The sequence below is a fragment of the Poeciliopsis prolifica genome, unplaced genomic scaffold (genome assembly GCF_027474105.1).
Source record: "Poeciliopsis prolifica strain line A6 unplaced genomic scaffold, Auburn_PproV2 SCAFFOLD014, whole genome shotgun sequence".
In the NCBI taxonomy this organism is placed as follows: domain Eukaryota; kingdom Metazoa; phylum Chordata; class Actinopteri; order Cyprinodontiformes; family Poeciliidae; genus Poeciliopsis; species Poeciliopsis prolifica.
Genome location: NW_026562389.1, coordinates 7,073,706 through 7,101,345, shown reverse-complemented (window position 1 = coordinate 7,101,345; position 27,640 = coordinate 7,073,706). Strand labels below are relative to the sequence as shown.

The following is a 27,640-nucleotide window of genomic DNA, read 5'->3' as shown; positions in this document are numbered from 1 at the left end:
AGGTGATGCAAAAGTTGTTGTGTTTTTGAATTTTAGGCAATCAAATGTTTATTTTCCCATTTTAAATCAACAATTTGTTCATTTGAATCTTTCCTACAGAATATGCTAAATTTATTTATCTGATTAATCAATTAATCGTTCAAATGACTGATACAATAGTCAATATTTCTGTCTTGTCTTAAAATCGGTTTTAGGATCAGAGAGATTTAGACAAGGAAAACATACGAAACAGAATAAATCTGAGGGAGAAAACATTTTTTTACAGCACTACAGATAATTATTTTTCCGACTAGAGCAGCGCACTGTACCACTTCGTAGAGATCCAGCGGCTCCAGCATGCTGTGGGCCAGCTCGGGCATGGCATCAGGCTGACATACACAAAGCAGAGCCACTGTCAGAGGAAGCCGTGGGCACATTTCACTTAGTGTGAGAAAGCAGGATAGAATAAGAGAGAGAAAGAGAGAGAGACTCGTGGGAGAATGACAAAGCAGATCAGTGAGAGGTGGTAGCCAAGAATGGGTCTGCAAAGCAAAGGAGACGTGTGGCCATGGGTTTTTCTCTTTACTCTCACTGTACAAGCAAATAACCACATACACTTACGCACAGAGAATCCACATGGCCTGATATGTGTAGCAAAAGAAGCATCTTTAGAGCGCTGAAAAGACTGGAATGCCATACACCTATTTGGCATGTTAGCCACAATGGAAAAGAAGTCTCCTTTCTCCCCCATTGGAGAGGCACTGGAGACAAATGGCACCACTGAATGAGCTTGAATGAGCCATGGTGGAGTGTGTGCGCACATCAACACAAAACTATGCGTGCAAAAAGGGGTTTTAAAGGGGCAAGAACGGGTGTATGGGCGGGGCTGGCATCCAACTTACAGGGACTAGCTTCCAATACCATTTGGAGGGAGACTATCCAGTTTGCAGGGACAAGAGGAGGAGGAGGAGGAGGAGGGAAATATGAGGAACAGGAGCAGAGAGAATGAAAAGTCAGAGGTTACAAGCAAAAGGATCAGATCTGCTTCCAGAGTAGAGAAAAAGGAACTGCAAAAACAGCAATACAAAGAGACATTCCCAAAGCCAACAAAGGAAGCTTCTGCTTTCTTGAGTCAACCCTCAATTTTTCCCAGCTTGATCCAGAAATGAGAAGAATTTCATCTTAAAGTGAATAAAATTCTGTAAAGTCACACTGAATGTCATTACCTTTTGGTGGCTGGGTGACTCCAGAGGGTGATGCTTCACTTTGTGTTCCCTTTCTGTCATCTCCCTCATTTTCATGTTCACCTGGACCAGAAATCAAAACATGTTCATTTTTATACCCAGAAAGAAAACATATCATCAAATTTTAATTTCCCACCTGGCATTAAGTGACTATAAATCCATATTGGTAAAACAAAATGTAACAAAATGTTATGCCTTGAAACGTCTCTCACAGCCAAAGCAGTGTGTAAGAGATTAGGCATTTAGAAAATAGAAATAATTTTAATAACTCTGACCTGAAAAAAAAAATCAGACAGTGATTACCATCTTTAAATATATGGTTTCAACTGTAAACATTTTTCTTATTTAGGCTTTTAAACAAAGCTGTGAAGTTCTAAAGCACTTAGGAGAAAAAAACCATCAAGCACTTGAGGACATCTTACTAAAATTCAATCATTTTCAAATATTTCAAGCACCTGTACTAACCCTAGTAGTTTCCTCTGTCGATGCAGGAGTTTGTTTAAAGAAAAGTAAAACCAGTCGTTTTCTTGCTGGACTAAGTATTCTTCTAGAAAAGTCTTTGCAGGAAAAGTTGTGCTCCACTGTTGAACATGACAAGATTTCAGGTTTTGTTTTTATAATCCTCAAACATTGTCAGGTTATCAAGATACAATCTACAGGCAGCCACACAGTTTAGTTAAGGAAAAAAGGAATTAAAAAACATTCACATTTGTGTTCTCAAGTATAAAAAGCTTAAAATATTTTGAGTTTAGTTTGGATCCACTTAAAAGAGAAAAAAAATAAAGATTGTTCAAACTTTTAATTCCAGCTGACTAATCAAAGTTTACAGATTTTAATCTCTGATTGGTACATCTTTTTTAAATTTTAGGTCAGTAGGAAAACAAACTAAATATTGAAAAAAATAAACTGTAGATATTTATTTATGCAACAGAAGCTGAATGTTTCAGAGCTGACAGGTAGTAAAGTAGATCCTGTTGTGTTTCTAATATCTCAAAAGTTTGTCAGAACCTTGTTTATCCAGAAGACCATGGCGTCCTCCAGGTCAAAGGGCAGCTCCTTAGAGGCACTGAAGGTAGAAAAGCGCTTGACAGAAGCCACCACTTTCTCAATGCTGATCATCTCAACTGTGTAGGCCATCATGAGAGCATCGATCATTGAAATGTGTGCACTCTGTTAGAGAGAGAAACAGGATAATTCAATTATGTTAGATTTTCTTCCTCCAGGTCTCCAAAGACATTAACTTAGCCTAATACTGCAAGAAGAGATCAGAACGCAGGATCTGGCTGGTTTTACATACAAGGAAAGACAATTCATCAAACATGACAGGTACTTGCTAATCAAGAAAAGTGATGTGAAAAATAGATCATGCAAACATATATATATAAAAGAAGCTTTTTCATACTTCAAACTTGAGCATAAAATGTGGAATTAACAGTTTGCTTTTAAATTTTTAAAAGCTAATGTGATATGTTTCAATTCTTATTTGTTTTTTCTGGTTTTTAAATGTTACAGTGACCAACACATTTCATGAGTGTTGATTTAACGATGAGACTTGACAAAATGCATATCTTAATGGTTTTCACAGCTGTTGGCTAGACAAGTGTTTATGCTTTCATGATGTAAACCACTTTGAACTGACAAGTAGCTAAAATGATCTATGCAAATAAACTTGATTGATTTTTTTTGCACTTAACACATTCTTTTTTCTCCATTCTTCACATTTGAGACCAAAAGTGATGTTTGAAGCTTATTGCACTTAAAAAAGAAACTGACCACTAGCATTTTATATTTTATACATTTCTTTTAAGAGCCAAAGTAGCTTATCGAGAACTGAATCATTTTTTGTTTGATTACTAGTCAGAATAATCAATAGATTAATCAATTACTAAAATTACTGTTACAACAGCCTTAATTAGAGTCAGGAACACGTCATTCAAATACAATGCCTGACATTTTTCTGATTCGTCAACAGAAACCACTCTGAGATTTAGCATCTCACCAACTAAAAGTATGAATCAAATGTGGGTATCCAGGGCAATTAAAACTATTTATTTATCACACAAAAAGATATTAATTCATGATGGTTAATCATGCTTATTGCACAGTACCCCAGAAGGCCAAGTCACTCCAAACCATTACAGAACAAATCCATGAAAACACACAGCATTGTTTCTATCAGCACATAATGAAACTCTCTCCCGGCGTAATCCAATTGCTGATGGAAGTGCACAGAAACTAAGCTTATTAACCGAAAATGAGAGTTATTCAGAGTTTTTCCTACAGCACACCATACATGGAGACCAACAGAAAATATACTTTCAAACAGGCAAAGTTAGGGACGGATACAAATTTAAAAGCATTGTAGACATTCTGCTGTTTTCTTTTTCTTTTATGCATCCAGAGTGAAGTTTCCATGATTTGTGGAGTGAAGTCATCTGCTGGGTGTTGGTCTACTGTGTTTTGTTGAGTATAACGTGAGCGCAGCTGCCCAATAGGAAATTTTTAAGCACTTTATGCTTCCTTTTGCTGACAAATTTAATGGAGACGATGATTTAATTTTCCAGCAGGACTTGGCACCTGCTCACATCTCCAAAGTATCGACTTTAATGACCAGAGCATCACTGAGCTTCATTGTCCAGAAAAGGAGTCGGAACAAAAGCCTATGGAATACATATTGTTTTATTAAAATGAAGACAAGACACATCAAAGCCAACAATTCAGACCAGGGCTGTAGCGATCTGATTAATTGATTATTGAAATAATCGTCAACCAAATCAGTCATTGGTTACTGGATTGTACAGACTCAAAAAAAAAAAAAGGCAAATTGCAGAACAAACAACTTCTTCAGAGTTGTAATTAAGACAAACTTGTACAAAAAATAAATTGGCATTAAAAGATGGGCTGGGGTAATGTTAGTTTACTTATTTTAAAAGTTGAATTATTTGGTTCTTTGCATCATTTAATGTGTTTCTAATCTTGCATAAAAAGGCTTAAATAAAAAAAAAAAAATCTGCAGAATGTTAAATTTTTTTAATCCGATTATTCGTCAGAATAATTGGTGACTAAATTCAGACCATCAGAGAACTGCTATTAAAGCAGCCTTGGCTTCATAAAGCCCCCAGCTCCATGCCACACAGCATTAACGCAGCAATTCCTGCCAAATGAGCGAGCAACGAAAACATTCTGCACATATGTTTTGATATTCTTTTTAGTTTCTGTAATAAAATATTTTTATTTTATTATTGTTCAGATAAGACAGGTGAAAATGTCTGTGTTTAATAACTTGAAAACATTATTTTAAAAGACAAGAATCTGTCAACCTTTTGATTTAGTTTTTTGCTGTAGATGTTTTAATGAATCACATTAGTTTCAGTTTAAGAAATGGAAAAATCCTAAATATTTGGTGATATTTTAGATTCCCAACAAAGGTTGATGGTGATCAAAATTTGTCCTTTGTAACTCACTTAATTAGAGTTGTAAAAATTTGAATTTTTAAAGTGTATATTTTAAAACCCAATATGGCTGTACAGGAAATATAAATTTAATAAGTTCAATGTAGTTCGGTATAAAAAGATCAAATTGTAACACAGGTATGTCAACAAGAACAACAATTTTCAAGAATGAAAAGGGAGTAGAACTGACTACGTTCCCAGTCTTTTGTTTTCCACCGTGCTGCCTTCACTGGTGCAGGAAGCATCCCTACTGGGAGCATGTTGCCCCGAGCTGTGCGTCTATCCTGGCAGACTATGTGCACACATTCCTCTAACCAAGCTGACCAAGGAGGGCGGCTCCCTTCAAGGCTTTAGAAGTGCCGGCGTTTGCCCCAAAACAACGTAGACGAGGCGCAGAGGGGCCGTCTGCATTCACATACACACGGTTTGACATAGTAGGGAAACCGGTTTCCATGGAAACCTCCTGCCAAGTCAGCAAACCGGGAGGAGGGTTACAGCAGTCCGTCAGAGATAAGCTCAATTTTTCCATCTCCTAGCTAGGCTTTGTGTCTGGCTGCCTGTGCGGATTATTGAGTTTGAAAGCCAGAATGTCGTGGTTACACCAGGTCAGTGAACGCCACACTCACTGTGATGAGGTGCATTGAAAGGCAGCAGCTGAAAGTGGTGATGTGGGGCATTTTGGCTCTCAGGGAGACTTTTTTATTATTATTATTTTAAAGTTAAGAGAGTAAAAGAAATAAGATAAAGACTGAGGTCATTTTTTAAAATGTCAGTAGCCCCTAAGTTTTACAGATCTTACTGTGACATCAGAGTTTCATCAGGTTCTGTTGCTGGTTCAAAACTCGACTTGCTTAGGAAACTGAATAAGTTACTGTTTTTGTGGGAACTTCAGAAAATTGACTACAAAACAGTTTGAATGAGGAACTGCAGCTAAAGAATGACAAACGTTCTGGTGCAAACGTTTTATTTTTAATCGGGGCAAATCAATTATCCTGATTAAAAATAATATCCTACATTGTAATTTTCTTAGAGTAGGAAATGTTAAGCACAACACAAAGTTAACTATGTAGAGACTTACTGAAAACTTTGCTGCACATAAATCAGCTTTTATCTCATTTATTTAACTTGGCTAAGTGTTTTGAAAGAAAGTGACTCAGGTCTTTTTCTTATAAGCAGAATAAATTTCCTCAGTCAAAAAAGCCCAAAATAATTTGAAAACTAAATAACATTTTCTTTCCAAGGGAAAATGTGCATAAACTTTTTAAAGTTTTGGATCGTTTCTACAAAATCAGATCGCTATAATTGCTTGATTTTTATTTTAATCTATTACTATTTTTTTCATTATAATTTTGATCCACATGACAAAAAGTTTCAAAAGAGTATTAGAAAGTAAATTAGAAATATTTCTGGCTTCAGCTAATGTAATATATTGTTTATGCAACAAAAAAAAAAGACTGAGGGAAAATTAACAGCCTTGTTACACAATAAACTGACAATTTAGTTTATTAAACAAGAACTGATAGCATAGCTAGAATTGTTTGAAAATGCCCCTTTTGTTTATCTTTTTTAATCTAAAACATGAAACAGAACCAAAACACAGTAGAAGTCTGCAGGTGTTGAAATAGATGTTTTAGTCAAAAATCTGTATTTTTGGTGCAGATTGCATGTTTTTGGTGAAAGAAACTTTGTGCTACATTGGTGTCATAACACAGTAAAACCAGTAGAAATAGTTCTGGTTTCCTTAATCAGTCGATTGATCAATCTTAGCCAGGCTTTAGTTAATAACGCTTTTGTGAAGAACTTTGTGTGGGCATGAAATCTATTGGTCACGATTACTCATAAAACCAACAAGCTGCACTTTGCATGAAAGAGTTGTGGACACAGTTTGCTGCTTGACTTGTTGGAACAAGCTCCAGATGATTTGGCTGCAATCTTATCTTTTCTATTCAAAGGATCTGGGATTTGACTGCCATGCCAGTTTCACAAAGGCTCCCATTCAAAGTTAGAGCTGTGATTAGGATTTGCTTTGCGTGTTGCATCTCATCAGTTAACATGGCAACACCCATAAGTTACATACATTACATGGAGTCAATTCTTGTTTTGTAGAGTTAGTTAGGTTAGAAATGAAAAGAAACAACATGGGCTTAAAATTGGGATTGGGCAACATGGCTTAGAAATAAAATTTGATCTAAATCTGACTTTAATTTCTTTCTTTCTGTTCTTTACAAGAAATTGCAAATAACTTTACCCCGTTGGGAAGTGGATCCGAGTTAAAAGCTTCTGTCCAAATGGACACTGGTCTGTTAAAAAAAAGATGGCGGGTCCTGGGCAAAATTCCAGCTTTTCCAAAAATGTAATCTTCATAAACAGGAAATTAATAACCATTTGAAATCAATCAACATTTATTATTCTACATTTGTAGCACAAACAGCCGTTCGGCTTATGAAGCAGCTAATTTTCACAAAGCGTCAGTTTGGTTTGTCCAGTATTTTCTTTAATGAATGAGATTCTGATTTGAAGACCACCTTTAATTTGTTAAAAAAGCAAGAACAGAATAAATTCATACGTTGCACCAAAAACTTCCACTGCATGTTAAGCTCAATTTCTGAGACAGTTTCTTACCATTTTGATAGGAATGCAGGCCAAGTCCCCGTCAGTGACAGGCGTGTCGTCGCTCTCCATGACATAAATGCCCTTTCTGGACAAAGCCTGGATGACCGACAGGTGGGACTGAAGCGACGCGGCCTGCTCGGTCTTCAGGATGAGAGCGCACACACGGCAGTAAAGCTCGCAGGACAGAAGCAGACGGATGACGGGGGGCTTGATGTGCTCCTGGTCATACTGGTCTGTGTAGAACGGGTCCCGCAGATCCTCTGGAATATGGTCTGCAATGGAAAGAATCTGAGCTTAGGTGACGTAGGTGGCTCTTAATGAAGCTCTAAAAGAGGAATGTTAAGTTCTCCAATTTAAAACCCAACAACTCACATAGACTAATATGATTAAGATAACAGTTTGTAAGAAACGGGGTTTGTACATTTTATTCACAATAAAAGTCATGGCAAGTTTTCAAACTTTTCCAGCATAATGGAGATTAAAAAAAAAAGAATTAAGAAACCTCTTAATTCACTATGATATGATTTGAGTTGAGGAAAATGTGTATTATTGGTGCCAGGCAACACAAAAACATCTCCGCCTCCAAATCATGATACATGTAATATTTGTTCTAGGTTTGTTTACTGCGAGTAAACGTAGCTTATTGTAATTATAAACGAGAGTGTTGCTTTAAGAGTAGATTGAGCCGCAAATTCTACTAATCCAAGGCTGCTCAGGTGACAGCACACTTTGCCAATGCTTACTTAAAGTTGGAGTCAACAGGAGGAAAACCGACTGGTTCTGTTACTCCGAATATGAGATCATTCCCAAAACCAGACGCCATTGCCTTACAAGGGCACAGAGCAAAGCAGCAGCGCAAACCAGATTTATACTGGAAGGTAAGCCACATGTTTAAAATAAAAATAAAAATCCTTCCAACATCAAATATAAAATGTTGTGGCAGCAGAAATAACCCTGTTTCTGCTAAACCTGTTTAGATTTCTGCCAGAGATGTGATAACACAGCGAAAGCTGCATGTGTGTGTATGATGGATTCCTGGTTTTCACACTGTGAAGGCGACGAGAAACCTTCTCATCAGCAACCTCCAGATCAAATACTGGCAAGCAAGCAGGAAGGCTAAAGACATGATGCAAAAGTAAAGAGAAAACAATAGGTATATAATGAAATCCCAAAAACTATCAGATGGTAACTTAGAGGTAAATGTGTCAATATTAGAGTGTGAACAATAAGTGTTGTTGATCTGTGACAAAAACAAAAGTTTTTTGTTTCGTTACTACAGAAAAGAAAAAAAAAGAAAAAATTATAGAATCCAATAAATGAAATGAAATCCGCTGCAAAGTGCAACAATTAAGTTTAGTGTTTGAAAGGATCTCTTATGCGTACACGCAGCTTTTATCATTTGTGGACGTGACCTAAAGAGTTTGGGTTTTCAAACATAGATGCACCAATGACGCTTTTTCTGGATGATACTGACTTAATTTTGATCGATTTTTAAATTTGATTGGAAAAGATGTGCTGCGAGTTTCTTTACACAGGTAATGCTTATTAATCCAACAGAAAACAATGAAGGAACTGCAAGATTCACCACATTTATCCATTAAAGGAAACGACAACAAACTGGAAGAAGCATCAACTGCATGATATCGATGCATGCATCTATAGATTAAAAGAATAGTAATAATAAAAAAAGGAAACCCCCATAAATCTGAATTCTGGAAGGAAATAAATAAATTACTCCATAATCAACACAGATAAATTCTAATCTACTGCATCTCTGACAATCCAGAGATGTAAAAATGTTTTTTACATTTTATATAAAAAATGTTCACTCCAACAGAGCAGAAAAACAAACCAGTGATTTTTACAGCTCACTTCTTAAACCAACATCCGGAAACTACCAAAACGCTACGCGATACGCTGCTTCAATTACTAGATTCACACAGCACACTACACGTAAAACAGTAAATATACCATGGGAACTACTCTCTGTACATTTTGTCCACAGGATGAACTGAAAACCTAAATGCAAATAAAAGAAAACCAGCCCTTGACTGCTCCAAATTCTAACTTGCTCAAACCCTACGCAAATAATCTCAGCAGAAAAATAGGAGTTTACTAAAAAACATAGCCGTATGTGTTCAATTAGATATTAGTCATAATGAGTTCTTGCATCAAAACACAATATCATAAGAAAAATTTTACCAATTAATGCCTAAAAAGGTATTTTAACGTGAAAGATTTCGGGGTTTTAAAGCTCTTCGGATTCGTTCTTCTCTCCGTCCTTCTTCTCACTGAATTGTCTTAGTAGACGCAACTTCAAAAGCTTTTAAAGGCTTTTGTTTTAATGAAGCAATTCTATAATGCACAGAAGATTTGTTCTGAGAACAAATGATATTAATTTAAAGGGCAGGCTCATCATAATTAGCCGAGCTGCAACTGTCATAGTGTCTTTAAGCTCAGGTCATTTTTCTGCCCCTATATACAAAAATCGACAACAGTTTTGCAGCACATGATCAAAAATTTAACCTAACAGTTTCTGTCATTCCTGGAGTGAATGAACATCATGACAGTGGGACGTATTGTGGCAGAAAACAAAGAGGTCTTGCCGTTGGAGTTCATTCTCCAGACACTGATGTCATGTGGCAGCTGACCCCGCCTTTCTGCAACCCAGAGCAGGCTAAAAAAAACACACCAAACTGGGCAGGGTGGAGCATCATGATGGAGCCTGGCAACAACAGCCAGGATGTTGTAGATCACACACAGTCAACCGGTGCCACAACATAATCTGCACTAGCAGAGTCAGACGGAGGGCTAAGGACCTGCCTGTAAGCACGACTGGTCCTCGCCGTCAGCCAGAGTCCGCTTCCATGGCCGGGATCAGTGGGATCACAGCCAGAGGATTCACATCTGCCGGAAACGGCACAAGCCAAACAACCGTGCAGCATTTGCATCGTAGCAGACCCCATATGAGCCGTAAGGGATCTAGAAAACCGGACTAATTTATTAAGTTCCCCCGGGGAGGAAGGTACTTGCAGGTACACCTGAGAGTTGTTTTTCCCTCTGGGCCTCCAAATCACAACAGACTATGCGGCAGCATATCATTTTTGTCTGCAGGAAGATGCTGCTGTTATCCATCTATATCATTACCAAAACCTCATGATGGCTGACAACAACAGAATCAAGAAAAGCCTTAATGAACCCTGAAGGAAAAACAAAAAAGTTTTCTATCCAAACCCTGTTTACCTTAAAAACTCCAATTCTACTGCCATTTTTTAAGTGAATGCTTCAGTGACATTTGGAAATCTGTATAATGATCATAACAAACCACAGCATATGAAGGCGAGCTTAATGACGTATGATCTGACCAGAGACGATGCTGATGTAACAGACATGCAAAGCCTGAATTCAGGAACTGATGCATCAGGCAGCAAACAAAGCTGCACTTCTTGTAGGGCTGACACCATTAATCGGATTAATTGTAATGAATCAACTTGAAATAATTCTCAACTCATTTAGGAATCAATTAATTGTTAACTGGAGAATACAGACCAAAAAAAGGCTATTTAATGAAAAAATGCAACATATTCAGATCTGAGACTAAACCAAAACTGTACAAGTGGCAAGTGCAACCTGAGCAAAAAACCAGGTCTGAAAGGAAAAGGAAAGTATTCAGGCTGACATCGACACTTAACAACACTATGGACTGGATATCCTGTATAAATCTATCACAATAAGCAATGATTAATAGCATCATAAATTAAAATGATCTCAAAAATTTCCATTCTGACTCAACATTTTTTGAATAGTAATTTTGTTTACAGAGACATCATAATTTGTTTTATTTATGGCCTCGGTTGTTTTGTTTTTTTACTCCCATTTGTCGTTTTAGCTGTGGTGGTTTATTTTGGATTTTTAAAATATCTTCTAGTTCCGGAGTTAAGCGTTCTCTATAAAGTTTGTTGATATGAGGGGCAAACTTATTAATATATTAATTAAAAATAGTCTAAGAATGACAACATTATTGTTTATCTCAATAATTACTGGGACAATATACCAATCCAGCAAATTTGTTATTTGCAAAAGGGCTATTCTTGTGAGATTAAAGAAACATCACAGAGCTTTTCCTGAACTACTTTGAAATTAAATCTGCCACGTTCTGAATGCCAGGTCCTCTGCTCAGCAAATTATGACTTATTGTCTATTAGCTTTACATTTTTTCTTCCCTTAATAAAATATTCTTGGATTTCTACTCAAGTGTGTTTGAGGTGAAACTAACGTCATCCAACTTAAAGGTCCTCTTACTAACAGGCAACCTCAACAGGAAGTGTGAGCGACATCCAGATGAGTATTTTCCATCCACTGAGCACAGTGCAACAAATATAGATTAAGCATCAGCGACTGTCCCTCCGACTGATTTAAGTTCAATCTCATTGTCCGTCCAACAAGAACACAAAGATCTGGTGAGTCAGTGAGCAAGGTTTCAGCTGCCATTGGGGAGTTAGTGTTAGAAATACATGTGTGTTTTAGCTTTCGTTCTGGCTTTTCCTTTAATTGAGTGTTTCTGCTGAAGCACCAAACAAACTGCTGACTGAATGTGTTGAGAATGTTAAGTTTCAACATCAAAATACTTACTGTTGAGATGAGGTTTGTGACAATAAATAGGTTTGTGACAATAACAAATTTAGCTGGATCATAAAATATTCTAAAAATTACTGAGATAAATGATAATATTTAATGTTGTTTGGGGACCATTTTTCCAAGACAATTGATCAATCAAATGTTATTTGTGTAGCACATTTCAGCTACAAGGACGTTGTTTCGGCTGTTTTACAATTTTCCAGAAGTTTGTTCCAGATTTGTGGTGCATAGAAACTGAATGCAAGTGATATAATGCATGCACACATTCTCAAAGATCAATAAACTTTAATTTCAAACAAACTTTTTACATAAGAACTGAGTGATATTTTAAAAATCCAAAATAAATAAAATATAATGAATACTGAAGCCTCTGTAAGCAAAATTTAAAAAAGGAGGCTAGTTAAGACCAATGTACCAAACTGAAGACTTTTGTCATCCAGTCTTCAGTAAAACAAAATGGGAATGATCAAGCTTGTTTAATCTATCAGGCAATTAATCGATTTAGAACTTACTTCAGTTTTGTTTCATGCCCTCTGGTGTAAAATATGTCACTTGATAAGTCTGTCAGACTGAAAATACAGATTTCAAGCGGCCAACGCAGTTGCCAGTAATTCTCAAACACAAAAATCTTGAGCGTTTGTGAAGGATTATTGGAAATTAACTTACCGATGCCATAGGCTTTGGCAAAAAGCCACCGCAGGTTTACAGCTATTTTTGCTCTGGCAGAGTCGTACATCTCCAAAGGTACTACATCCATTGTGCCGTCTGCAGCCACAGGTAACTCCACTTTTTTTCTGGTAGCGTCCCCGCCGGCGCCCAAGTCAACATCCATCCTTAAAAATAAATAATAATAAATATAGCATCAAAATTAAGCTGAATATGTTGGAAAAAAGAGGAGTTGGTTATTTTTCTACTCTTGTTATTTGGTACTTTTGCAATTTAGGTTTATCTGTACCGGGTAACTTTGTATTTGCCACTTGAACATTTTGTACTATTTTTGACAACTGATGATTAAAGGTTATATTCTTTTGTCTGCGTACATTGTTCTTAAGAAAATGTGGTTATCTTACTCAAAGATAAAACCAAGTACCAGCAGGTGGTCTAAAGGAATTATTTTTGGTTTAATTTGTCACTTTGTAAGAATGAATTGATATAAAAAGGGTGGAACAAAAAGGCGTGAGATCCAAGTATTGTTCTAATTATTTATCTTTCTAGTTCTCTGACAATACCCAACTGCCATGAGAAATCAACTAATACACAATTAAATGGCAAAGTGCACAAATGAAATGCAGGTAAAAGTTGACAGAGGGACAAACTGAAGCAGAGCTGAGGAAGGACAGTGCAAAATGCTATTTCCTATTAGTAAAAGTGAGATCAAGTGACAATCAATGAATCCAAATAACTTTTCTTCCCCTTTAAATAAAGTTTTTATTGTTTTTATGCACTTTGGCACATGGCAAAACATTGATTATACAGTAAACACCTGTCTGTGACGCACATGGTATTTAACTATGGCGTAAGTGAAACCACTAAATACCAAAAACAGTTCAAAATGTAGCATATAATCATGTCTACCGTGGAAGACATCTGTGGATCAAATTACTAATCAACCCAGAAAATATCTGATAACTGTATTGAATTTGAGACAATAGTGAGAATTGTGTTTTAAATCTGGACTAAAGTAAGTCTAAGAAATCATTCTGACAGGTGGCAAAGAAAACAATTTTAGTTTAAACTAAAAGCTTGAACTATTCATCGATAAAGTTAATCCTCAAAAAAGGTAAAAATTATGGTACACACTTTACATACAGAGTACTATACCTGAAGATAATAGTTTTGCAAATTTTACAGATGTTGTTAAATACCCCAAATTCAGTTCCTTGAACAAACCCATCAAAAAAGAGGCATCAATTAATTCAACCCAGCCCAATTTGGGAATCTCCCCAAAAGTTTTAAATATATTTTCTTGTTTTTTTTCTTTTCCTTTTTTGCCTCATCAAGACAGTGCACTTTTTTAAAATAATTTTTTTCCTTCCAGTCAACTTTCCATTAATATGCTCAAATACAGCATTCTGAGCAGACAGTGTTGGGTGCAGTCTTTTCTGCATAGCTGAGATGCACATGTGAATTCACTTATTCACCATGCTTGTGTTTCTGGTTTACAACAATAAAGAGATGTCAGTTTCAATTTCTAAGCCAGTTTGATTTTCTTGTAATTTTTGTTTTAATCGTGGCTTCAAATTGTTTAAATGTCTGATTTAAAAGCGATATAAAGGTATAAAAATCTTAACCATAAACAGGTGGACTCAAAACAAAGTGGTTACCTTTACCTGTGACTAAGAGACATTATTTCATTGCTGAAGGTAAATGTTTTTCCTAAAGAAAACCAACAAAAGGACTAAACTAATATTAGCTTACCTTGTTTAATAACCTGTAGCGTTATCCTTGCGGCAATGCTGTACCACAATGAAACTATTAACGGCCCAATAATGGCTGGCTGAAACAGCAGGGTAGCTGCTATGTAAATTACAACATAATAGTAATATGTTCGTGTTACAGAGACCTAATTTACAAGCAACAACCGTTAACTGAAAATGGATATTGGCTGTAAACTGGGTTGGCAAAGTGGCTGAGAATGCAAATTGATAGCGGCTAACTAATGCCAGCTAACTGTTAGCTTGCTAATACAACAGCTTCCCCAGCAGTCACTGGAGCCATGAATGACGTTAGCTGGAGAGAACATTACCTTGAAAGGTGCTGCGTATTTCCAAGTCACCCTTTAGGGATAGCAGGGCTACACAACCAATTAGCCAAAGACCTGCCTCGTTGTAACGTGGTCTGCTGTGTAGAAAATACAGCAGCCGCAGACACGCATCGTAGCCAGCTAATAATAATGCTAGTAGGGAGGTGAGTCTGTGTGGTCTCCTCCCAGCAACAGAATCCGATTCTCGGCCTGTGTGACAACCGCTCCGAGGCAGACTCACAGACGGAAACAGTAAAAATGCGACGAGACTCTCTGGTTGAAATAAAAAAAAAAAGAAACAAGAGCAGGTAATCTCTTGATTATAAACCTATCTCTGTATTAAACACTTCATGGTAGAGAGGAGACACACGCATCCCGCGGTGTGTTCGCGCTCTGCCCATGGAAATAATTTTCATCCCTGCCTTTCTAAATGAGACTGCTGCGCATGCGTGATCACTTTCCAAACTGTCAACAGTAAAACTGTGACAATAACGAACACTTTCGGTTTATATTTCCCAAATATATATATATATTTATAAATATATTAAAATTTGGGGAGAGGGGACCAAGGTCCTGTCAACTTTTATCTTAAAATTGTGTTCATTTTGGGGGGGGGGGGGAATCACAGTCAGCATTGACATTTGTCAATGCTGACATCTAGTGGGGAAATGTGGTATATACACTTCAGCCGGTGAGATGATTTAGTAAACAGCACTAATTCTGCTTATGATTTTGAAAAACTGCATTTATATAGCATCTTTTACACTATAATGGCATAATATACATAATGACAGTTTTATTTCACCCTATGCTGCTATTAGTTATGGACATTGTTTAATTAATACAATTTGAAAAGGATAAAACTGGGTATTAGTAAAAGGCAAATTTTTACTTGATAAAGAAAGTTTAAACCCGTGCTATGCTATATTTCTTCAAATATAGGGATATTTGTTGGCTTTCCATGCTCAAAACCATTTCAAAAACTTTTTTTTTATTCCAGTAGCATAATTTCACAATAAAAATAATCCAATCATTAAACATTCATATAACACTTTGTTTCTTGCTAAACTCACCTTGAGGATTTGTTGTTAAGAAGCTCAATGTTAGTTTCATCTGCAAGCACAAAGTTCCACATATAGTCCCAGAAGACAATAGTGAGTTTTGGAGATTATCTTCTAAATGCCATATGGAGCAAAGCAAACTACATCACATTTATTACTCAATGAAACAAAAGTCAGAGATCAATTAGAGGTTTCTAGAAACTTAAATTTGTCTGTAAAAGCAGATAACCCTGGTGCTACAAACTAAATACACACAGGTCACACTTTTCACATTTTTACTGTAAGAAAATGTGAAAACAATGCATCTTTTTTTTTTTTATCTTTGTGCTCTGCATAGGTATTTTAAGGGGTACACATTATTTTGAAAGGCACAGCACTTTAAGTTTGTACTTTATTATGTTTGCAACACTGATCTTTATTGTTCCCCAAAACAAAGCCGCCACATAGATCGACTCCAAACAGAATCCAACGAGCAAAGCCACAGAACAAATTAACTTTAATGTGAGAGTGATTTAGATGTCAGTAGCCTTGTGGCTGTTTGAATGAACAGACACTGAATAGATTGCATAGGTTGTTGATGTGGGACAGTCTTGCATGACATAACAGAGCAGAAATAGCTAGTAACCTCAAAGGCGTTTTGCTTTGTTCATTTAAATTTCAGATAAATGTTTGGAAATGTTCCTTCTTTTTTTGGTTTGTTTTCTGTAAGAGCAGAATCTTTCAATGTACAGTTCTCAGCAGCTCTACACATCAACCCACCCTGTTCAAACACCACTTGAAATCACACCTTGACTAACAATTTTCATAATAAGAGCATCTTTAAAACGACGTAAAAACAACCTTTGAAGCATTTCTCTTTTCACATTTGAAGTGCAGCTTCGAGGTTTGCTAAAACCGTTAGAAATAAGACCAAGTTACGAGTTTGGCTTTGATATAAATAATGTAATAAAACACAGTTCAAACAGACACTTCTCTCCAAAAACATTTAAATATCTTCTTCTTTTTTTTTCTTTTTTTGTTAAATGTTGCATGTCTTGATGTTGCGTTCTGAAGATACTTGCTAAAGCCAAACTAACATTGGTTGAGCAGGGGTTTGCCATGACAACAATCTAAGCCTCCCTGAGCAGAAAGTTTACATCAGTACTATATTTTAAATATAGAATAAAAACACTCAAAAGCTTGGCAAAAAATAAAAATAAAACAACCAACTCTACCCTCCATATTGTTTTTTTTTAGTATAACTACAAGAGGCAAAGAGCTCCAACTTTTAGCTGGAGATTATGAGTACTCAATGCAAAGGCTAATATTGTAAAACACTCTAACCCTTTCAGTTTAAACATCACTATTACTCATATCAGATACATATCTTTAAGTCTTTACTATTGCACAGAAATACAGATTTTCTCCCCTCTTCACTGGGTAGAACTAGGAACAAGGCATGAAATACAGGAACATTTTGGTTTGGTTCACAGCATGAAGTCTTCATTGCTCTCTGAAGAAAACTGGAGACCAAAACTGTGTTTATAAAGACGCTTGTGCCCCAGCAGCGTGATTCAAACGCATTGTCATTCAACGATTCAAATTAAAGGTTTAAAAGGCAAACCCCAACCCCAGATTTTGAACAGGCTCAGCTTCATTTACTGTCCGACTCCAAACAATCCATGATTTGACTTCGTCTGTGCCGCAGTGAGCAGTGTTCCAAGAGGTGAACAAGTGCTAAAGAAGCGCAGATATAGTGACATTCAAGTCCACATTGACAACAAACACACAGGCCTACTGTAACATACTGTTGGAAAATCAGGATCGACACAACTTAGAGTACGAGGTCTCTCTGAAAAGGCGGAAAAAGTTTTATGTTCGCAGACGACAGAAGTTTTCTCTTAATAAGTGAGAGGTATATGACTTACAGTGATTTACGGGTGTCAAAGGAGAGGTAATGTGTAACACAGTACCGGTCAGAAGTTTACATGCACTCATCACTGGCCTGAATGTCATTACTAATACTGGACTTTTAAAGATTGTCATTACTTTTCCACAGTGGGATGAACATAAAACCAGCAACTGTGCAAAAGTTTTAATTTATTGTTTATTTTCTGTAATCTAAATAGTTTGAAACATAAACAAATCTCAACTAACAGTAAATATTTTGCCATCATTAACAAGCTTCTGAATTATTATAAATTTGCTTGTTTTCTGGCAAAGCCATGAAACTATAAATATTGTATTCATAGTTGAGGGCTGGGTTTTAGAAATAATCTTCATTTTAGCCAGCTGAGTATATTCTTAAAACCTTTTTTAGAATGTTTGGGATCATTATCCTGCTAGGAAACCCAATTGAGTCCAAGTTTCATCCATGCAATCCAAAATGTTGCCATTAAAATAAAGGAATCCATCAGGTTTTCTTTATCAGGAGCAAAACAGACCCCAGAAACAGCTGAAAAAACAGTTTACGGACTTCAGTAAATGAAGTTTTGGTGTGGAATAAGAAAGAAATCCCTTCTCCAAACTCAACATATTTGTAACTGCCTGCATATTGTCTCCTGATTTAACGCTGTTAAGTAAAATAATACAAAGATTGAGCTGTTTGGCCACAAAAAAAAAAGATGTTTAAAGAAATTCAAACCAAAGTGCACCAACAACTGTCAAAAATGGTGGTGGCCACATTATGCTGTGGAACTGTCATTTTAAACTGGTTTTGGAACAGGTAACACAAAATTACGCATTGGACGTCCTACAGCCCTTTGTGACAGTGTGTGAATTGTACTTAAAAAAATGAGCTGTGTCTTCAAACTAAACCAATTCAACCAAATAAACACACACACATAGAAATCATCCAGTTATGACAAGAGACGTGGCTAAAACTCCCCAGACTTACACCAGAAGCTTCTTTTATAGCTGCAGGAAACATGTGGTGAATACACAAATATGTATTTTGATTTGGATCTTCTTTAGACAAGAGAAAATCCATAAATGATTGAAATAGTTTTTTTAAGTAACTGCATTATGTTAAAAACCATAGAGGAAAAATTATTAAAAGCAAAAGATTATTCTGACATTCATGCCAGTGATGAGCGTGCAAGCGTCTGAGCAGAATCGCATCTGAAAGCTCGCTTTCAAAGAGCTTCACAAACGCTCGACTCGAACAACAACCTGCTCTTCTGATGACATTAGGAGTCATCAGAAGTAACCCAAACATCATCGGGACCAGAACTCCTCCACACATTCATTAATAATGAAATGTAACATTTGAAAGGAAACAGAAAAGACTGTTATATTTAAATATTGCAAATCATACAAAAACTGTTCTTTAAAGTGTAAACATTAAATTGATGCCTGATGTCATTTCTTTACATGGAGAAATGATATAAAATAAATCATCTCTGTAATATATGTAAATTGTTCTTATTAATATGTAAAAACAACATATTAAATCTCAATTTATATTATCATTGTAATAATAATAATAATAATGGTAATAACCTTTGTTTTGTACAGGCATTTTACTGTATTGTTATAAATAGTGTAACATTTTAAGTCAAACTTTTAATTCCTCTGACTTTTTCTTTACAAGGCAGAAAAAAAAGAAACAAAAAAAACCCCAGTAAACTCTATTTGTGTCACATCCAAACACACATTTTCTGGTATGATCATACATACACACAAGCTGCCACAATCACACTAGGGTAATCAGGAGGCTCTATGTGCGATTGAGGGTCTGGAAGATTCTGGATATTTGGAGCATGACCGGGCCGGTCTCGGGGTCATTCATCCACTGGGTGCTGTTCAGAGGATTCTCCAGCATGTCTTCAAACGCTGCACAAAAACAAACAAGACAGGGTTATTGAACTTCCGTAGAGTGTAAAATGCAATGATGGTTTATGACAAATACTGAGATGCCACATTATTAGTTGGTGCTTAGTGGGCAACTTCCTGTACATTTCCTCAAATCCAGCTGTAATCTAGAAATGTCCTTCAGATTTTATATTTTGGTCACACTTAAATGGTTCGGATAGTCACACACAATTTCACATAAGACAAACATTATCTAAATAACGGATTTTCATCAATGTCACACTGGAATATACCTAGCAGAGTCTTGGGATTTGTTAAACCCAACTGGACCACGGGGTTTTCCAGAATCGCTTGAAACAGAGGGCTGTTGGTGTCGATGCCTTTATCTAGATCTTCTGGAGATGGTTTCCTGTCTCCCAGCAGCCACTCGCACTGCAGAATGAAAGAACACAGAAAAGAGAGGCGTCATTTCTTGTATTGACCTGGAACATATAAATATCAAAACATCTTAACAAATTTCAACATACAAAATTACCAAATTAAAAATATTTGTGAATCTTGATCAGGTAACTTTTATTTCAGAAATAACTCAACAACAATCCTCTGAGAATAATATAGTAAAAACAATCAACATAACCATAGTTCCTGGTGTGTTAGTGTGTAAGAAAAATCTAAACCAATATTTTTTTAATTTGAAAACACATAAACAAACCAGATATGTAAAAATTACATTTTATCAGATAACCTCCCACCCCCAATTAATAAATCCATAAAGTTTCCACAAACATTGAGTTTGATCACTAATTTTGAGCATAAAACAACCCAAAATGTTGACAAAACAAGGTAATAAAAATCTGAATTAGCTATGAATAAAATCCCATCATTTTTATGACATAAAAAGAGTAAATGTTGAAATAAAACCACAGACACACTTGTAAAATGCAAACCATTTCTTCAAACTAGTAGAGAAATGTGTTATCGTTCCAATCTCAATTTGTAATCTGAAATAAAATCAAGTCCAACATTATTCCTACTCAAGGTAGATTTTGGTTTGAAATTATGTCTTAATTTTATCTGTTGACCGAATTCAATCTGATAGAATCTGTGGGATCAGCTCAATATTAGTGATAGCAAAAAGGCATCCTCATTAACAAATAAATTGTCAAGTACCAGTGGAAACGAGACAAAACCTGGTCAGTCAGTATTTTCACACTGATTATGAAGAGGTGTGTAAAAATAAAACTACTTTTGCAATGCTTCATGAAGATGTCATTTCCTATCAAAAGCTAATTTAAAATTACTGTACCTATGAAAAAAAGGACAAATAATAGCTTTTTAAAATTTTCTACATCTTCATTTAAAACAATTAACTTTAAATGTTTTATTTATTTTTTTATTAAAAACAACTACAAAGCTCTAGCTATAAAACTAGCAACAAATTCAAATAAAGAGAGGAATGAAAAGCTTCATGAACAGTGTGGTTCTCATGTGTTGATTTTTTTGTTTTCTTTAGTCTCTCACTGAGGGATAATCATGTAAATATGAACACAAAAAAAAGCGCAGGTTTCGTCTTGTATGGGATCTTTGCATAATAACATTGTTGGTACTCCAGCAAAACAGCAGACACTGATTGTGATAACGCCACGGTTTATATAATCACCTACCGCGGCATCTTGTTGGTTATTATTCACTCTGAGAGCATCAATCACCTCCTTTTCATCAAAGCCCATCTCCATCAATGCAATCACAGCCTGGAGAATCAAAGACTTGGTGTAATTATTGGACAAATACATGTTAGAAACATTAACAGAGCCTTAAATAAGAGAAAAGAAAAGAAAAGAGCAGGGAAGAAAAGAAAATAGAAGAAAAGCCACAAGCTTATATTTTTAAATCTAGATGAAACCACTAACTCTGGAATCTGGCCTGAACTCCCTTTTCCTGCGTATTCTCTTGAAGATCTCTGTGAGTTCGTCCTGCCGGCTGCTCTCGTCGGAGCTCGATTGCCTTGAGAGGTTGGAAAGGATGTTGGCTGAAGCGGCTGAGGGGCTCGTTGTCGTCGCTGCTGCAGCTCCTGATGCCCCAGAGGAGTCTTGTCCCGGTAGTGGTGCATCCACAGTGGGGTCATCTACGTGTTCAATCAGCCACTCCATGGCCTGGGTCACCGACATGCTGCATAAAAATAAAGGAAAAAGGAAAAATAAATAATAATAATAATTAAATACAGAATGCATGCTAAAAAATAATGCTGTTCTGAAGGCTAAGTTTATTTAAAGGGGCAGCATTATAAATTTTCCAGGCACATAGCACCATTTTATAGCAAAATCAAGTAGTTATATTGCCTTCAGTTTTTAGAAAAATGCTGTAATAAATCAAATATGAGTTAAAAAAATTTGACTTTGTAATTTAACACTTTGAAATTGGGTTTCTGTCTTTTTAAAAACTCCTGATCTTTCTGAAACTTCAGGAAGTCATCACAGCGTCGCTCCTCTATTAACCCTTTAGCAACGTTTTAGCAACGCTTCACTGAGAGGGAGCTCGTATATTAAGCCTAGCTGATGCGCAGTTCAACCAGGTGTTTGCCAATCAACGCTGGCTGGTCTGAAGGAGCCAAGATCTGTGAGGCCAAAGTTCAGATGCTTGGGGTGGAGCTCCACTTCAAAGGTGGAGTTCGGTTGTTTTGCACACCTGTATGGTTGCCCAGGAGATTAAAGAATTTTTCAAACATGCATGAAAGATTCAAGGCAAAACTCAATGTTCATTTTTGATGACGGAAGTACATTATGATGTGATGTATAACTAAAAAAAACCTTGGTTTTACATAATACTGCCCGTTTAACAAATGAATAGATAAAGGCAACAATTAAACATCAGCCTTACTGGCAGAGTCTAAGCGCTTTGATGGCTCTGCTCTCAGGGAAACCCATCTCAGTGAGTTGCTGGAGGGCCGTTTCGTCCACACGATCCTCCTCATCTTCATCTAACATCGCTTTGATACAAAAAACAAACAAGTAAAGAAAGGTAGAATATCTCAGAACACAAAAAATAAAGATGTTTTAAGCAACAGCACACACAGTTTAGAAAAGATAAAGAAAAACTACAGTTTATAGACATTTTTTGTTATTAAAGAAGCCGACTGGGGCCTTTGGCATGTTTTCAAAGGCAGAAAAGTCAAGATAATAATGTTATTTTTCAGTGGCTCTAATCCTCTTCCGTAGATCAATATAACGTGTCCATTTTATGACAAAAACATAAACTAAAATCTAAGCCTGTCAAAATATGAAAATAATAAATTAATCATACAATAAATTAAAATGAACTTTCCATTCTGATCATTAATATTTAGTGAAGAGCAATTTTGCTTACAGAGACTTTATAATCCAGTTTTTACTTCCATATTATTTTTTTTATTTTTATTGTTTTATTCTGTATCAAATCAGCATTAGCTGATACTAAACCTCAGACATCTGTATCGGTATTGGAAGTGAAAAAAGAGGATCGGTGCATTTTCATCATAGCTAGATTTTCCTGTTTACCGTTTGCCTTTTTGAAGAGTTCAACAGCATCGGGGTTCAAGGCAAGAAGCTTCTGTGCAACTTCAATAAGAGAAACCAGGATTTTTCGAAGCTCCGTTTGAAACTGGAACAACACAAACATCAAAACACAAACATGTTCACAGACATCCATTGTTTTCAGTATAACTGCAGGGAAGCTAACTCGTCTTACATCTCTGATGTTGTGCTGTGTAACAGTGCGCTCAGTGTGCCGTGTGGACAGGCTGGCAGTAGCTTTCAGGATAGCATCTTTATCTGGAGCTTTGGTATCTTGTTTCTTCTGTTACAAACAGCAAAGAAATGCTTGTAACATGAAAATTTTCGGGTTATTTCCCACAGAAACATGATCAAGCTTACCTTTTCTTCTGAACTAACATCTGCCATCTTGGGAGGGGTTGGCGGCGGTCTTTTCTTTATGAGCAGCAAAACTTCTGCCGACATAAATGACACACAAACCCATATATTTCAAATACATTTTAACATGATAAAGACATGTTTGCTCGAATTTAAAAACATGTCACACGAACAATGCATACCTTTGTCTTTAAGGTTTTCATCAGCAATAGTTTTGGTGTCGGTGAGGACTCTTTCTGTAGCAGCGTGTATAAGTTTATGATGGGTAAGTGTTTTGGGATCTTCTAAATTTCCATGAACATGCTGCAAAAAATAAAGAAAAAGAGAAATTCTTTTTTTATTATTATTATTTTTTTACAGGTGTCAGGATTTAAATATGGAAGCTGCAAATCAGTCAAACTAGTTATAACACTGATCTTATGCCATTTTATAGTATAAAAAAGTAACTATGTTATCTTCAATCATTATAGAAATTTTGCACATATCAAACATAACTTTAAAAAAAATTTGACTTTGCACTTTAGCACCTCTGTCTCTTTAAGAAGCTCCTACTCTTTCTAACACTCCACCTTCAGCATGTTATCACAACAATGTTTCTTCATCAAGCCATTAACAACCGTCTTAGGATATAATAAAGCTTGGTTATAATCAAAATATTTTGTGTTGTACTTAACACTTTTTATTGTAAGAAAATTATGTTTGTAATAATTTAACACTTATAAAAGATCTCCATCTGCATAAAATGGCCCAAATTTGCATCACTGTTAAATTGCAGCTGGTAGGCCACACAAAATCAGTTCAAGAGCCATTCAAGAGCATTTTTAGATACCCCTGAAATACAGAGAGTATAGCAACTCATCCAGGAAGTAAAAAGAACACTGCACAACATCTAAACTGCAATATCAGTGCATTATTTCAAAGGATTGCTTGGATACAATATTGGTTGTGCTATTATTACATAGCAAGTTCAATGAATCCAGACTCATCAAATCAATAATGTATCCTGCTATTTCAGAAAACTTTCAGTAATGCCCTCACTTAATATAGACTTTAGCGACCATTAGTGGTATGTTTAGCTTACTGAGAGAGTGAAGGGAGCATCATGATGATGTGAAAGAGAGAGGAAGAGTGAGGAAGGTTTGGGTTAATTGCAATCAATTTCTAGGTGAAACAACAGCTAAAACAAAACAAATATGGTGTTCACATATACATAAACCAACTTTATTGTGCATAATTTGTTTTCTATAATATAAATTTTTATGTTTTTCTCATTATTAGTCACAGAAATTGTGACATAAATCTTTCATTTTAGTTTTGATGCCATTTAAAAAATGTCTGGCCTAGAAAATTTATGTACAAACCAACAATTGTAACGTTGTTTAATGTGCTACCCTTGAATTAAATTGAACAGAATGATGTCTTTGCAATACTAAACAAATACAATCGCAAAATCATGTTTTCATAATTGCCTCAGTTAAGGTTAGTGTTTATGACTCAACAAAAAAAAAAAAAACAGAAGCACTACGCAAAATAAATCACACGAAAACACCGTAGACCAAAAACAGGATGAAGGTCCGTCTGACTTCTGCCAAAACGCATCTACCCTTTAGAAAAATATTAAACAACCTGATGTGACATAACTGAAACTTTTTGGAAGATGTGCATTTTATTATATGCAGCTTCTCATTAAAACAGAACAATAAAACATCACGCTACAGCCGAGCATGGTGGAGGCGGTGTGGTGATCTGGGGTTGTTTTGCTGTAATTGTTGGAACCATGACGTTTATGAAGGGACTTGAATGCATGTTAACTGTTGCGTTCATAGAGACGGCATTACGTTTAGGCTGCTTCACTGAGACTTTCAACTTCCCCTTAGGAAAAAGAAAAGTTGTTCAATTAAATCTAATTTAATTAAACTAACAGAAAACCCTCAAAGAAAATGTTTCATAATAAGCTCATAAGATTATCAAAGAACACCAACTCACACCACGTAGCTTAAGCTTCAGAGAAGAGTGAACTGAAATTCAAACATTCAGAAGTAAAAGAATAATTTTAAAACTATTTATTCAGATTTCTACTTAGGTAAGGCAAGATTGATGTGGATAATTTTCCCTCAGTTATTTAATCATTTAAAAACTGCTTTGTTGGATATTAGATGATCTGAAACATTGATTTAAGTGTGGAAAAAAGGAAAATCAGTATAAATACTTTTTTACAGCATTGTGCAGATTATTACAATGCTGATAAATAATAGTTTTTTTATTTAGCTGAAGTATTAATCAGAGGTGGGCAGTTATGCATTAAATTTCTTATTGTGATAAGAATTTTGACTGAAGTTAATTATGTTCAAAACTGATTAACTGTTGGGATAGTTAGTGTTACTCGCTTCTCCACAATAAAACAAAAGTAGTGATAAATATTGATACATTTTAAAATATTTGTGCAGATCAGATATTTTAAAAAATCTATACTTCTTTTGTGAATATTTCAAGAAGTATCTGTGATTAAAATCAGAATTATAATCAGTTACCTAAAAAAGAATACATTATTTCTTATAATTTTTATTGCTATAAAAATAGTGCCACAAAATATTGTGACAAAACAAATTATTGCTGTTTGTTTTGATAAAATCGAGGAGATAATATTACAAATTTTAGTTTTAATTTCATTGTCTAAAACAGTAAAACTGGCAGCTTTGCTCAATCCGATGTAAAAAAACATATATAGATACACAAATTCTATTGGGACTCATATGATTCACAAAAACATTGATTAAGACTAGAAATAATTTAATACTTTTGAGTAATTGAAATAAATGAATGAATGAAGTTTGGGTATAGTAGAAATAATCAAACTTTGATGAGAAAACTAAACATAAACACTGTAATAAAGTTAATTCAGAAGCGTTCAAGTTAACTCACCTTTTAACGTGAGGTTTCACGTTAAAAGGCCAAAAAAGGAGAGAGGGGGTGAGCTGTATAATAATAGAAAGGCTAAGAAGCAGCACGTCTCTCTGACTGGGGACAGAAAAAAGGGCCACAGTGTTAGTTAGCTGAAGAGGGGCAGTCAACCTGCTAAATTATAAATAGCAGAGTCTACCCAGTTACTATAAATACAAAGCCAGAGACACTGACAGTTTAAAGAGGGAATGGCTGGCACATAACAGCAGGAGTGACAGGACAAAAAAATGTCGAGGAAGACACAAACACCCCCCACTTTTAAAAAAAACCTACATGTTTCAAGCACCTCTCCTTCAGTTTTTCAACAGTGGTGTCTTCCGTGACCTCCTCCAGCCACTCTGTGCCGTCCATCGTGCAGATGTGTATTTTCAACACTTTGCCGGCGAATATCTTCTCCTCCTGCACGAACATAGCTGCTGCTGCTGCTGCTGCTGCGGCGGCGGAGAGAACCAGCCCGGGGACGGTGGCAGGCGGACAGCCGTTGTTGCCGTGTCTGCTCTTCTCGGAGAGCTAGCGTGCTAGCGTTAGCACCAACCAGCCAGCCAGCCAGCCGTCTCTTGTAAATCCGACGACAACACAGGAAAGAAAGGACGGGTGCACCGCTCAGCTCAGACCCATTTTTCGGGGTCCCGGCCCGGTTGTCGGAGTGGTGGGAATCGAGTGACGCGTTCTCCAGTCGCCAAGTTGCCGGGTTTTGCCGTTTAGCACATAAGCGGCAGGCAGCGAATATCCTATTTTTACTGTAATGTTGTGAACTGTGAACTGTGAACTGCAACTGTACTCGCGGCGGGGCATTCTGGGAGTTGGAGTTGGTTTGGCTTGTCCCGCGTAAACGGAGCAGGAAAACGGGCCAAACTAGTTTAGCACGCAGACATTTTACTGAAGACGTTATGTGATGCCAAAGACGACGGCGTACTAGGGCCATTGTAGACAGAAAAAAGTACATTTTTATCCCCCAAAAATCTAGAAAAGACAAGAATATTTCTGTGCTTGCAAAAAATTTTAAGAAAACTCCTAAAATATGCTTTTGTTTTTTCGTTTTTTTCCAGGTTTTATTGGCTCTTTATTTTAGATTTTATACAAGAAATTGAGAAAATAGAGGGAAAATAAAATCTTTAGATACATTTTTAAGATTTTATAGGTAAAAACTGGAAATTTCAGAGTTTGAAAAGTCATAAAATTCCAAAATATTTAGATTAATTTCAGACCGTTTCTGGGGAAAAAAAACTCGGGATTTTTGAGTTCTAAAAGT

The 27,640-nt window shown here is 36.0% G+C and overlaps 2 protein-coding genes across 6 annotated transcripts in view; both read right to left on the bottom strand.

Annotated features, from left to right (window-relative positions):
- camsap1b (calmodulin regulated spectrin-associated protein 1b) overlaps positions 1-15,084 on the bottom strand; it is a 29,274-nt gene extending 14,190 nt beyond the window's left edge. For 2 of the 5 annotated variants that reach the window (XM_055039078.1, XM_055039080.1), the window contains exons 1-6: positions 14,673-15,084; positions 12,593-12,759; positions 7,298-7,560; positions 2,232-2,393; positions 1,206-1,286; positions 882-914 (exon numbers count right to left, since the gene is read on the bottom strand). In XM_055039078.1, coding sequence (XP_054895053.1) covers positions 882-914; positions 1,206-1,286; positions 2,232-2,393; positions 7,298-7,560; positions 12,593-12,758 — 705 coding nt within the window. In that variant the 5' untranslated portion in view covers position 12,759; positions 14,673-15,084. Of the gene's footprint in view, positions 1-308; positions 369-881; positions 915-1,205; positions 1,287-2,231; positions 2,394-7,297; positions 7,561-12,592; positions 12,760-14,672 lie in introns of all 5 variants that reach the window. The other 3 variants (XM_055039077.1, XM_055039079.1, XM_055039082.1) reach the window with 2 other exon arrangements.
- A 918-nt stretch (positions 15,085-16,002) lies between these two features.
- On the bottom strand, positions 16,003-27,162 carry ubac1 (UBA domain containing 1). Its single transcript, XM_055039115.1, has 10 exons — positions 26,662-27,162; positions 23,610-23,730; positions 23,431-23,504; positions 23,246-23,353; positions 23,056-23,158; positions 22,400-22,508; positions 21,433-21,691; positions 21,187-21,273; positions 19,816-19,954; positions 16,003-19,543 (listed from the first exon to the last, which is right to left on the bottom strand). Exons 1-10 carry the CDS (start codon positions 26,797-26,799, stop codon positions 19,428-19,430), a joined length of 1,254 nt encoding a protein of 417 aa, XP_054895090.1. The 5' UTR covers positions 26,800-27,162; the 3' UTR covers positions 16,003-19,427.
- Positions 27,163-27,640: the final 478 nt, after the last annotated feature.